General features: G+C 35.6%; 1 protein-coding gene across 4 annotated transcripts in view; it reads left to right on the top strand.

Moving 5' to 3' along the window:
• The window catches only part of ncf4 (neutrophil cytosolic factor 4), a 28,146-nt gene extending 18,990 nt beyond the window's left edge, over window positions 1-9,156 (top strand). For all 4 annotated transcript variants that reach the window (XM_086081869.1, XM_086081870.1, XM_086081868.1 and 1 more), the window contains 4 exons: window positions 609-707; window positions 2,175-2,326; window positions 2,978-3,043; window positions 4,831-9,156. In XM_086081869.1, coding sequence (XP_085937995.1) covers window positions 609-707; window positions 2,175-2,326; window positions 2,978-3,043; window positions 4,831-5,041 — 528 coding nt within the window. In that variant the 3' untranslated portion in view covers window positions 5,042-9,156. The remainder of the gene's footprint in view (window positions 1-608; window positions 708-2,174; window positions 2,327-2,977; window positions 3,044-4,830) is intronic.
• Window positions 9,157-14,320: the final 5,164 nt, after the last annotated feature.

Here is a 14,320-nt window from a genome sequence, read left to right as displayed (position 1 = left end):
TTTAGGAGTTTTTCTACTAATTATAATAATACTAGTTTTTAGATTTTTTCTAATATTTTATATATTTGCCAATTTTTTAATTCTTTTCCAATATTTTTTTCATAGTGTTCCACTCTGTATCTAAAACATTGGTAATTATGGTCTTAAAATTATTTTTTTGTCTAATATTAAGTATTTTTATTTTAATATTTGTATTTTTTCAAAGGTTTTGGTATTATTTGCGTAACATTTGGTATTTTATAATATTGTTGAAATATTTTTGTACATTTTTATTATTATTATGAAGTATCACTGACTGATTTGTCTACTGTGCCTGGATGTCAGGAAGGTGAATTAAAAATAAATCATAGCAAAAAAATCACACACGCACGCACAAGTCTATCCATCAATACTTGCTGTGCTTTTAAAGGAACACCAAATATTTTGTGCAACGAGGCATGTTGCTCGACCTTTGGGCCCCTCTGTCTTTCAAGGTTCTACTTTATGACATAAAACTTTTTCCCTTTGCGTCACTGGTACCCTTGAAATCGGCAAATGAAGCAACACTAAGAAGTACTAATTAATTACGATATAAAATGTGCCTAAAACTATTTCTTCTCTTGTACCAGGCCATGTTTGACTTTTGTGGTAGCAGCAAGGCGGAGTTAAACCTGAAGAGAGGAGACTTGATCTTCCTGCTGCATCGAGTCAACGCAGAATGGCTGGAGGTACAGTCAAACTGATTTTGAGGGCCAGAGAAGCTGATGGGGTCAAGTTGAATGAATGTTTGGGAGGTAAGGGGTCTTCCCCGTGCATCAGGGCTGCTGGAAAGATTTTTTTTTTTAATTACCTCCACTAAGATGCACCACCAAAAAAATAAAAATAAAAATAAATAAAGAGCAATGATGATGACATTTCCGAATGAACAATACTGAGCTCTTTATAAAAAAAGAAAAAAGAAAATACATTTTTTTTAAAAAAGATGCACCATTTATCAACTGTACTGTAGCGTAAATCAAAGCTCTTAGGCCTGATTGACTGTCGGATCCCAAATAGTGGATCTGTGTGTTCATACCGCACAACCAAGTTTAATTTGATTTTAAATCGGACGTGTGTGCCCATCCTGTAATATAAATGTAATGCTAAACATTTGAAATCAACTGGAAATTGTGATTATTCATTCCACGTGAATGAAAGGAGCAAAAAGCTGCTAAAAAGATGAAGTAACAGGAGGTGGGTGCGATGGAGGGACGGCGGTGAGGGGGTGACGAAGCAAACGTGGAGGATGCACTTATCTCCATCTTATTTTTACCTTCTGGCTGCTCTGCGCACAGATCCAATAATGCTAATGGAAAAGTAAAATAATCTGTTTATTGTCACACAGCGCTGCTTAAGCGCCATCTAAAAATACATTTCAAAAACAGAATGCAGCTGTTGTGTGCAGACAAGCGTGACAGATTTGAAGCAGGACCGAATAGTAAATCGCAAAGGTGCTTAAAAAAAATTGTACTCGAGTATTGTTTTAAAATAATTGAACTCAAGTAAATTAAGTCTTCCTTGAGTGAAAAAAAATACTCAAGTACTGAGTAACTAGTGAGTACTGAGTGACTTAAAGGTATAGTCCTAAGGATTTGTTTTGGCCTGTCCGGGATTTTTCTGGGTGGAGACTCCACATTTTCCTACAAGCTCTTATCAGTGCCATATGCAAATTTCACTGTGTGAACGCCCACTCCTGATTGGTGGACTGTTTTGACGGACGTGTCAGAATTTTGGTTCCTGTGTCTTGCCTGCATATGCAAATTTGGCCCTATTAATATTAACAACGGTTACCTCAATTTTTCACTTTTTAGGAATGTTTAAATGTTACTTAAAACAATACAGATAAGACAGGTTTTATGATTTCAACACTATTTTTTTCTATTTCTAATGGGACAATTGTTTCCATTTCCGTTCCATTTGTAGGTCAAGCAGTGTCATGAAAAGTGATAATTGGTTTATTCACTTTTATTTAATTATTTACTTCTACTTTGTTGTGTTTTCCACTCAAATTGCACATATAGTACACACACTAGGGTGCAGTAACAAGGCTTACGTGCTTATTGTCTTACATTGTGCACAAGCTAATTAGTCAGAGGTGCGAATCCCTCACACTTCTCTTTCATTATTATTATTATTATTATTATTATTTCCCACAGGGTACGATCAACAACCAGACGGGTATTTTTCCACAATCCTTTGTGAAGATCATCAAGCCTCTTCCAGAGAGTGACCCGGAGGGTGAGGGAGAAAGCCACGCCTACAGCTGCCTTCGATGCTACCTGCTGACCCCATCTGGAATCCAAGCCAGGTACATTAACTGTATATCAAATGTGTGTGTGTGTGTGTGTGTATATATATATATATATATATATATATATATATTATTGTTATATTAGGGGTGTGCCAAAAAATCGATTCTCGTAAGAGTCGCAATTCTCATTTATTAGTACGATTCAGAATCTATTTTTAAATGTCCCAAAATCGATTTATTTAAATTATTTTATACTGTCTTCCCTTTGTTTGTGTGTGCCTTTATTGGGAGCGCTGTTCATGTTGTACCCGATTTGGCCACTTAGGGGCAGTGTATACACTGTTAAGTTGTAGCCACATTAGAGAGTGTTATTCCAATAAAAGTGTTTTTTTTTCAGCGTGGAGCCGTTCTTTTGAGTGATAAAAGTGCCGCGAGTAGCGCACTAATTAGCATTAGCGAGTCAGACTGAAGTAGATCATTATGATTCCTTGAACATCTATTAATTGAAGCAAAAATAATTGTCAATCAAATCATTTTGAATCAAAAATCGTTCTTAATCGAAAATCGATTCTGAATCGAATCGCGCACACAAAAATTGGAATCGAATCGTGAGACATTCAAAGATTCCCACCCCTAATATATATATATATATATATATATATATATTCTGTAGTTGTTATGATGTACTGCTAATGTGTGCGTTTGCAGAGACGTGTGCGTTCAAGAGGACCTCAACATCCAGCCAACACATAAGGAGTTGATGTCTCGTATGAGGTAGTCGTCGTTTTCCGTACTTGTTCCTCCTTTAGAAGAACATTTAGAAATAATGAAGTGTGATTGCCATTAGCGGCGTCATCATGGGGAAAATTAAGAGAAATGTGATGATTGAGTAAAATGAAGAGCAAAGAGCAAAATGACAGATAATGGAGGATAGGTGTGATGAGGGTTCAAAGGTCACTGTCACATCTCAGCAGTAATCTGTGTCCATTCATAAAAAATGAGGGGGGGGGGGGTATATCTAGTTTAGATCTTTTTTTCAAAATGGTTCAGTCCTACTTGAATTTAAATGTTTGTATAAATATGTACAACACACACACACACTCTCACCTTGAGCTTGTAAATTGGTGCCTGCCAATCAGCGGCGCCCATCAAATAAGCTCCCGAGGGACCCTCTCCACCCTGAAGGCCCTCCGTGCCCTCATCATGGAGCAGCGCGGCAACATGCCCGCATGCAATGTGCTTATTACAGCAGCATATCTGCTCGTTAGCTGCTTCAGCGCATTAACGTGATTAGCCCGAGCTGTTCCCTAATCACTTCATTTCTACTCTCCTTTATTGTGTGTGTGTGCGTGTGTCCTGGGTCGGGCGATTTTGACTAATGCTGCAATGTTGTCGAGGTTTGAAATGCGTACTTTGTGTTGGTCAGATACGTCTATTAAAGTAATATAATACATGAAGGCAGGTGAATAAAATAAGTAGAAATACTTTTTTTTACAATCATGTGATTGTACATAAATGCTTACTGATACAAATTTGTACAATATAATGTCAATAGAATACAATATTTACATTTTTGTAGCACCAAAGACACAGTATAAAGCTATAGAAATTTGACTATACTTTAATGTAATTATTAGAATTTAACTGGTTTTCTTATAAAAAAAAAAAGTACAATCAGCAGTCATGAACATGCTTCAGGATTTGAACATCGGCGAATCATTGTAGTGTGTTTTCATTTATTTATTTTTTGTTATTCATACACCCATTTTTACTAATAATTAATTAAATTCATTCTATTTACGTGACAGTCACACGCACTAAATAATTAATAATAATAATAAAAATATATACATAGTTTAAATTTTTTCCATTACTGTACAATTTAGTATTATTATTTGTGTGTATTTATTTATCTATTTATATATTCTAAATGACAATAAAATGTTACCTTAGAATGAATTGAAGTTACCATGTGTAGTCACTTTCTATCAGCTAAGATTAGAATCATCTTAATCACTTATTTCAATAGGTGTCAAATGAATTTAATCAATTCATTTAATTCCTTAAATCATCTTTTAAAGTTGTCGCATTTAATTCAATCATTAAGCGTAAACAGTTATCCTGAATATTTCATTGTAAAATAATATTTAGTATAATTAATATTATTTTATTATGAATGCTTTTTTATTATCAAATGTTAATTCCATGAAGTACAAATTATTTTTAATTATGTTTTTAATGAGTTTAATTCAACAAATATAATTCCTTTATCAGAGCTACTTCAAAAACAAAAATCACTCAATGTGGTGAACAGATGTTTAATTAATACGTTCCTGATCTGCTATATTTGCAATAGTGGGTTAAAGTAAAAATGTTAAAAAAAAAATTAAAGATCCCTTTTCCACTTCATGAAAAATGGATCTCCTTGCAAAAAATAAAAAGAAGCAGGAAAGTAATGTGTTACTGAGCATCATTAATCCAATGTGAGATCAGTTCATTGTTTTCATCTCCATGGCAACTGCTGCATTGAAGTGTGTGCGCGCATGTGTGTGTCTTATCAGGGACGTATTCAAGGTGGATGACATCGCGCTGAACTACCGTGACTACGAGGGCGACCTCATCCGCATGCTGGATGATGAGGACGTGCTGCTGATGATCAAAGAGAGTCGAGGTCAGGCAGCGGGGGCGGGACAAAGGCCTGTCAATCAGTTTCCGTGGGAACTGCTTGTCACCATGGCCTCTGACTTCTCCGTTTACAATGTGGAAGGCTGAAACTTTTTCTTCTTTTTTTTTTTTTTTCTTTTCAATTCTTAAATCAGGATGGTAAACCAAACCTTCATGTCCAGATATTTCACTCATATTTTTGCTCGGTTACATTTTGCCCACCATTTTTTTTTAGGCTGAATAGTATGATTAGTGCATACAGTTCAGGCTATTTAATACCAAAGGAGTGGCAAGGGGTGGCTTTGGCCATCATTGGCCACCGCGTAGCTCCGCCCCTGCTTTAGCATGTTACGAGCCACAGTGCAGTTAACAGCAAATCCGTACTATAACTACTCTTTTCTTATAGACCCAAACTACTTTGCAAAATATTTCATTTCAGTGATAGCTGATGCTTTACTATTACAACCATTCTGAAATGAATACAGAAAGTTTTAGACAAATGTTCAATACTAAAAAATATTGTGTGGGAGGTTGTTGAAATTTTTGAATGAAAGAGTTAAAAATAATTTTGTCTGATGTTTATTACAGTTCTTCAAACTCGGCCACATATTAACTCATTCACTCCCAGCCATTTTCACTGAAGCAACCCCCTTCGCTCCCGGCTGTTTTACTGGATTTTGACTGATTTTGCAAGGCTCACAGAATATTGTTTTCTATTGCTATAAAAACATGGAAAGATTAGTCTTTTCTTTTATCAGGAAACAAAAGTACATTTCTATCTGTTTTTGTTTTGCAGCAATTATCATTAGCATAAAGCTTAGTTTCATCATTATTCACAAATGTGTTTAGAACACTGGGGAAAAGAGCCTTTTTGCAACATGGCCCCGGTTGAGCTCTTATACTCTGCTGCCACCTGCTGACCGTTTTTGTAACAACTACCATTGCTTCAAGCATTCTTTTCAGTTCAGAGTCTGCATCAAAGCCTTCTGCATGCTTTATTATAAAAAAAACATAGAAACGTATAAATACATCTGTGGGAGCATGATAATATTTAAAATGGAATGTATTTATACGTTTTTGGGAGCAAATGAGTTAACAAGCTCGAATTTTTATTTTTTTTTACTCGCTTTGTGCGTTTTAATGGCATGGGGTACTTGTTTTCACAATAAAGATTTGATTGTGAAATATGGACACAAAATTGCTTTTGTATTGTATTTTCAGCCACAACAAATGTTAATCATTTAGTTCATTGTTCTCAGACTACCTTTGAGAAAAAAAAATTAAGAGGAAAGAAAAAATGTAAGTTTTCTAGGAAAATTTTAACGATTGACGCTGAAAAGAAAAAAAGTTGATAGCCTATGCCATTTAAACAAAACGGTGAAAAATTACGTCTTTTGCGGCCTTTTCTGTCGAATCACAAGATACAATATGATCTGCTTTAATGTATGACCAGCCAAGGTTCAAGTATATTTATTTATTTGTGTGATATGTATGCAAAACAACCACCTGAAGAAAAAAAAAAGGTGTAAAAATGCCTGCTTTGACAGGTGGTGTAAAAAGAGCTGCAGCTGAGACTCACACTTTACAGCGGGAGTATAAATGAACTAAAGATTGAGATTTGTGATGTGTGCATGCAGAAGAGCTGAAACTGCACTGAAATGCTGTGGAGTTTATGACATTTAAAAGGTGAGACTTGACAATGGAATGTTGAATCGGTTGAAAAATTTAGGAAGGAGGTGTTAAATAACAGTGAGTAAAATATCTCCACTTGGGAATTTTAGTGTGTAAATAGTTTGATTCGGATTGATAAAATGTGGCAAATAGTTGCCAAGATATCCTGAATGAGCTCAACAGTGTGAGGAGAAATGTTTGAAGGGAAATATAAAGAATTGCATTTAGGAGTTTTAACGTGTGGAATCAAGGAATCATAGTAAGGTGGAAAATAGTTACCAAAATGTTATGAGTGAGCTGAATATTATGAATTTTGAACAGGAATGATTTGGGGATTGAAAAGGATGGAAAATGTGGAAGTAACTGAATATCAAGAGTCACACAATGACTAATTGTTATTCTTCTAAACCAGTGGTTCTCAAATGGGGTACGTGAGATATTAAAATATATTCAAAAGTATATATAAATATTTCAGAAAAATATAAGTTCATACAAGTAATTTTGTATTCAGTAGGATATTCAATTTCAGTGTCCTAAAAACCCAGCATCTCCCCCATACCAGAATGGTTCGACCCAATTTGTCATATGCCACCTAGAATCACCTGTCAATCACTTGAAAACTTTACTTAAAATTCAGTTAATTATTTCATTTTGAGAACAGTCCTTTAGTATGGAGCCCAAAGGAGGACACTTAATGTTGATAATAAATTTTATGTGCACAAATATTTATTTATAATTAAATTATTTATTTATTTTTGTTAGTTTTTTATTTTTTTACTTTAAAAAAAATTACAAAAAAAATCAGACAATGATGAAGTCTTTTTTTCCCCCTATCAGAAATGCTTTGCGCTGGTTAGGGGGTACTTGACTAAAAAAATATTTGACAGGGGGTACGCCACTGGAAAAAGGATGAGAACCACTGTTCTAAACGATCAATTAGTCGGAAAATGTCCTTAATGTTCTTTCCTATTCAGGCTAGTTTAATTTTGATACAGTCAAAAAAAAATATTTTAGCAACATAATAGCTGAAGTCCCAAAACAAGGTCTCTGGGTGCATGGAGGCGTAAATGGATGCTTTGTCGCGTGTTAATGGTTTTTACAGTCACGATGAAGCGGTGTGTGTGTGTGTGTGTGTGTGTGTGTGTGTGTGTGTGTGTGTGTGTGCAGCACACGTGACTGTGCCGTTGTTTACCGTCGCTACGATTAATGCGAAAAGGAGCGTAAATTGCGTCCACGTTTTTGAAGCGTGAACACATTGGCAAGCCACGCGGCAGCGAGAAGAAGAAAGAGTTTGCACGACCCTGCTTCGTCTTCACACACTTGAAATACACGCAGGGGTAAGTCGGGGAAACCAGTCATGAACACGATCAAAATTCAGCCACTACAAAGACAATAATTAATGTTTTTGAGAGGTATTTATTGAAAAATATTTATTTTTTTCAATCGTTTTGGAAGTTTACAGTGGTGTACTTTGCTGTTCCTCTCCACCCCTTTTTCCTATGGTGTACCCCAGGGTTTAGTGCTTGGTCCTCTCTTTTTCACACTTTACATCCTCCCTCACTGCAACGTCATCCACCAATGGGGTCGAAATTTTCACAGTTAAACTGATGACAGACGGATATTTATTGCCACCAAATCTATCACCACAGCAACATGCGTCATATTGACAAAAGTGCCTCACTGAAATATGATAAAATCCTTCAAATTCGCCTTCAAATGTCCATAACATTTTAACCCTATAACGCCAAACGTATCATATTAGATACAAGGCATTTTGAACCCTCTATTTCATGAGTATAATACTTTTTTCCCATTAAAAACCTGACGTATACGATCTGACACATGCATTGCACGGATAGTCCATTAGAGGGCAGTATCACCCATCTGATGGCTTTTCCAGCAACCTTGCAAGATCACCCCAATTAAGAAAGGAGAGACAACGATACTTATTATTATTAATAGTGAGAAATGTTCTTTCTGATTTTTGAAATTCTAATATGTTTCATATGTCTGCTTATTGTTATATTTTTGACCGTTATAAATGTACACATTTAAAGATGTATCAAAAATGACACAAATCAAGTCATATGTGGAAGTTGATAAAAAAATGTTTTAATTTTTTTATTTAGTTTGTTCAAAAGTACAAAAAATATACTCTTATTTACAAATAATCTGAATTTTATTTCATATATTTTCATAGTTCAGGCTTTATATGGTTAAATTATTTTCTTTTGCTATGTATAGTGACTATGAGTACATTGAAAACCGCTATACTGTATAAATAAACTATATTATTATTAGCTAAGCTAGGAATGTGATGTTTTGACTCATATATTATGGATAAATGTGCCATATTGTTGGGCAGAACCCTCTGCCCAAATTTGGTCAATTTCGCTTCTTTTCACCTCCACATGGGTCTGGTATTTGTTTTTATTTATTTATTTATTTTACAAACAATTGACTGATCTAAAATGTTGAAAATGTATTTCTCTCTTTGACGATGCAAAGTTAATGGCTCAACAAATATACTGTTTATTTTGGCAATTTTTGGAAAGCATGCTAACAGTAAGTTTCGTGCGTTAGCAAAAATGCAACAAATCAGATGCAATGAAGTGATAAAAGCTGGAAATAAACATTCAAATATCAACGCTTTGGCGATTGTTTTCTTAGCGTGCTTGTATTAACGTACAATGTATAGCAGTGAAATCAATAGCGAAAATTATAATGACTGAAAATGTAGCTAACTGTAAGCTTATAGCATTAGCATTGTGTTTTGTCAACTTAACAGGTCCAGATGACAAATTAAAAGGATAGTTTATAAATAGTCATTTTCAGAGGTAGCTGCATCAACTGTACATCAGCATTTGTGACACAATGTCACTTTCACGCTTGTCTGTCATCTCTCTTCCCTAATGACCGTATGAGTTTTGCCCTTCCGTCTAATGAGGCTGTTAATGAATGCCATAAAGGGGGCGCATGTCATGCGTACTCGTGACCTGCCAAGGACGTATTTACCATCACGCACCTGTGAAACGTTTCTCCAATGCACAAGTAGCTTAGTGGGACAATAATTCGGATGTTGTATACATACAACCTTTCACATTTTGCGTTTATGGCTTGCGGTTGAAATGATTCAGATCCAGTGAAATTTGCTTAAACATTTACAATTTTCAGATGACATGCTGTACTCAAAATTCCACCTAACCTAATTATTAAAACTCGCCTCCTTCCCTTTTTGTGCTCTTTCTGTATAGTGCAGTAATTTGTCCAAGGGGGGGTATGGCTGTACACACGATAAAGTGTAATTTTGCGAGGACACCCACAGGGGCGCTGTTGAGTTAAAAAAAAAAAAAAAACTGAACTCAAAAAAACTCAACTCAACACGTGCCTGTATGGATCTCTCCTGTCTTCACATCCTCCTCTTTTCCGCCCCGGCCCTTCTTTAACCTCGCCGCCTTCTCCCTCCCACTTTTCTCTCGCTCTTTTGGCAGCGCTCGCCGAATAAAATTCCGCCCTCGCTCGCCGAGAAGCAGCCTAAACGTGTGCTAACTGCACACCTTTAAGTGGCGCCGCTGCAGATCGCATTCTCTCCACAAATTGCATTTTGCCCGCATTGAAAATGGACTCTGGACGCAGAAGAGATTATATTGAGGCATTGTGGGAAAGGTCAATCGCACTGTAAATTTAAATGATGCCGTTTACGACAATAACGTTCAGCCTTTTTCACAAGATGCACTATAAACATTTGCAGCCTTGTGAAGTCAATATTCACCTATGAGAAATCATGCTCATTTATTATTTAGATCATTTTCTGCTAAGAATTTTGTTTACTTAAGAAGAGTTAAAGTTATGGAATTTGTGCTACAACTAACAAATTAAAAGGAAATAATAATAATAATAATTAAAAAACAGGAAATACTCAATTAAAAAATAATTTTAAAAAAAGAAGATCAAATTAGACAAAAATTAGGGGGGGGGAGGGGGAGAATTTAAGATTTTTTCCCCCCATGCAATAAAACTACAACAAACAGAATGTTGTTGTTTTTTTACATAGAGAAATTATTCCAAATTAAAACATGTCAATTTAAATCATTAATAAAAACAAAAAATAAAAAATAAAGCAGCAGAAATAATGCCATCTACTAAGTAAAACTGAAAATGTTAGTATGGATATTTTTCAAAAAATATGTTATGTTTGCATATAGGGAAGAAGGCAAGATATGCTGTTTTATGTTATGTTATTTTATTTTTTTAAGCGCATTGTGACGGCTAAGGCTGTTTGAAAGCGCTGTATGAATAAAGATGACTTGATTTGACTTGAATATGAATAAAAAAAAAATCAAAAGATGAAAATTGACTTAAATTGCCATAATAAGACAAACAAACAAGCAATGAAAAAAATTGTCATAATGTCAGAATAGTGAAATACACATTTTAAATTTGTACCTTTTCCATTAATACTTTCCCATATTACACTTGGAAAGGCAAAGTATCTTAACCTAAAAAAATTTAATATACTAAATACAATTTTTAAATGGAAAATTTTATATTTTTTTTCAATAAGTAACGTTATAGAATCAAATTATACCATCTTCATTCTAAAGAAGTAAGATTTTTATTTTGCCTATAATTTAATCAACTGGCAATCCTACTTAAACTACCTACTACTACCTAAACAATCCTAGGCTTGCATAGGTAAATTATGCTTGAATTTAAAAGATTAAGTACAAAATCCAAAATAAACACTAAAAATCAAATAAATTGCATAAATAAAATACATTAAAACAGAGCAATAGTGTCATAAATGTCTTTCTGCTATGAACAAATCCTCATTTTAGTCTTGCGCTGTGCTTTTGCGTACTAAACAAAAGGGGGCGCTGTTGAACCACTTTTCATATGCGCTCATAGTTTGACTGTCCAGATTATTTGATATTTAGCTATCGACTAAGTAAGGCCTGAAAGTAACCGATCATATATTTCATGTAATTAACATAACGGTATAGGACTATGTCTCACTTGACTTCATGGTTGTGAGTTCAAATCAATTAACAAGGGTTAGATAATCCAAGACAGACGGGTTTATTTTTGGTTGGATAAAACTACAGTAGGGTTCTAACTGAGATGTCAAGAACACACACCGACACACGACGACGGCCAAATTCTGAAGATGTGGAGGAGGAGGCACAGACCGCCGGCAGTCTGTCGTCTCTTGCTTGGCCTGAGACGTCCGTGTGAGGATCCACTTGACTCGGGAATGCGCGTGCGCGTGCGCGTGACTTGTTCTTTTACTCTTAGTCCAAATCGGCAGTGGCTCCCTTGAACCAAAAGGAGATTCAAAGTCCTAAAAATCACTTTGTAGGGATTACTGTAAAGTGGACACACACTTTATTGTTTTGTGTGCGTGTGCGTGTGCTGAGATTTGAAGGACTTCATCGTGTAGTTGGTAGTGAGGATTTGCGTGAAAAGAGCTTAGCGATGAAAGACAGCATAAGTGATTGAAGCGTCACACGCAGTGACTTTTCACCGCCGGACGGGATCTGCTTTACGGCTGAAAAGCCAGTTTTGTTTTTACATCCTCTTCAAGATTCAAGATGTTTCAACGCTAACATTAGCATTGAAATTATTACTTTTATAGTATCTATACAAATCATATGAAAGACTAAAAAGCATTTTTTTTTTTAAAGCAATTTTAGTATTATTATTTTTAATTAATTATCCGCCAGCCCTTTTAAGTGGGTGACAAGTCAACAAAACAATCTTTACAGTAAGGCGGGGCGGCCATTTTGTCTTGTACTGTTGCCTGAAAATGACATCGCAGTTGCTCAGTTAACGACCAATCAGGACTCAGCTTGCGAACATCACATGACCGAACTCAGAAAAGAGTTGTGATTGGTCGTTCCCTGAGCAACTGTGATGTCATTCTCAGTCGACAGCAAGTAGCAAAATGGCCGCCTCCTTGAGATGGATGAAAACAAGTAGATTCTGCTGCTTAATTCATATTTAACAATTGCAATATTAATCCAAATATCGTGTGTTGGACTAAATGGGATGCATAAAAGATATTGTATAGATTTTTTTGTGACTTGACTTCCCCTTTCAATAATAAAAGAATACTAAAAGAAAATAGGGGGCTAGGCGTTGTACATAAGTCAAATTTTAAAACAATTACTGTTTAACTCATTCACTGCCATTGTCAGCTATAGATGTAAAAAATGAATTTGAACTATTTCTATTAGATTAAAAAAAATTCTACTTTTGTTAACAAGAGTATGAAAACCTAGATTTTTTTATTGTATTAGAGCAGGTATAAAATTTGTGATTAAATGTGAGTTAACTAGTGAAGTCATGTGATTAATTACGATTACAAATTTTAATCACCTGACGCCCCTAATTTTTAATAATCTTTAAAAAAAAAAAATTAAAGAAAATATTATTACAAATTTAAAATTTAATCGTAATTAATCGCATGACTTTACTAGTTAACTCACGATTAATCACAAATTTTATATCTGTTTTTAAAAAATTCTAGGTTTTCATACTCTTGTTAACAAAAATGGGGGAAAACAATGTTAAACAAATATAAATTGTTCAAATGAATTTTTGACATCTATAGCTGTCAATGGCAGTGAATGAGTTCATGGGTATAGTTATAGTCTAGTTAGTGAAACAAGAAAAATATGCATAATGTGTCAAATGCGTGAATTTGACGATTGCACAGTGTAAACATTCAAATGGGCAGAATTAAAAAAATTAAAATTTTACTGTATAGCTGACAGATTGTGATGTCATTTATTGTTTTTATGCAATCCACTGTTATTAAATCTAACCCAAAACATTTTGGGGTGTGGTTAGTGGTCAGACATGGGCGTGGTGCGCGTGTGGGAGGAAAGAATAGACTATTGTTATCCAGAGGATACACAGAAGAAGAAAAAAGCTGTTAGGAAAAGCCCCTCAGAACACACACATACACGCACACACACACACACACACACTCACACACACGCTATATTGATAAAGCACCCAAAAGTGGGACAAGGCACTCATGAGATGTAGCAATTATCTCCCCGTCATTGTTCCCATCTGCCGAGCGTCTTCGGTCTCCACCCTGACGCGACCTTGACGCCCGTCCGATCGCGCGCGAGCGTGCGCGAGCGTGCGCGCCGTCCCCTCCCGTTCGCGTTCCGCATCCATCATTTTTTGCTTATCGCTCTTCCGTTTTTTGTTCCATCTTTGTCCGTCTTTGTCTCCCCGGTTGCCTTTCTGCGTCCGCATTCTTTTGCTCGGAACGCGCGGCGTTGTGAATGTTATCTCGCTCGCCGCTTCCTCCTCGAAGGCCTTCTGCTGCGTTGGCATCGCAGAGGAATTGAACGCCTTTGAACCTCAGACACTTTGTTTCTTTATTGGTGGAGCGTAATCGGGGCTATGACGGTATACGCTGTTCTGCCGCACTTGATGGGCCTGATGTGATGTAGCACTGACGGGCTGCCTTTGATTCGTTGAACAGTACACTATCTCCTCACCAGTTCGCGCTTTGCTATTTACATATTAACTCATTCACTGCCATTGACGGCGATAGACGTCAAAAATTCATTTGAACTATAGAAATATGGATGCATCTTTTAGTAATTGAGACAGCAATTTCATAATAATTGATCAAATTGAGTGAAAATAAAAAAGATGTACTGTACTGTAAAAAATGAGATATTGATATGTGTT

This window comes from Leptonotus elevatus, chromosome 8 (assembly GCF_054856555.1).
Source record: "Leptonotus elevatus isolate MCC_2025b chromosome 8, RoL_Lele_1.0, whole genome shotgun sequence".
Classification (NCBI taxonomy): domain Eukaryota; kingdom Metazoa; phylum Chordata; class Actinopteri; order Syngnathiformes; family Syngnathidae; genus Leptonotus; species Leptonotus elevatus.
This window is presented reverse-complemented; position numbering and strand designations above follow the sequence as displayed.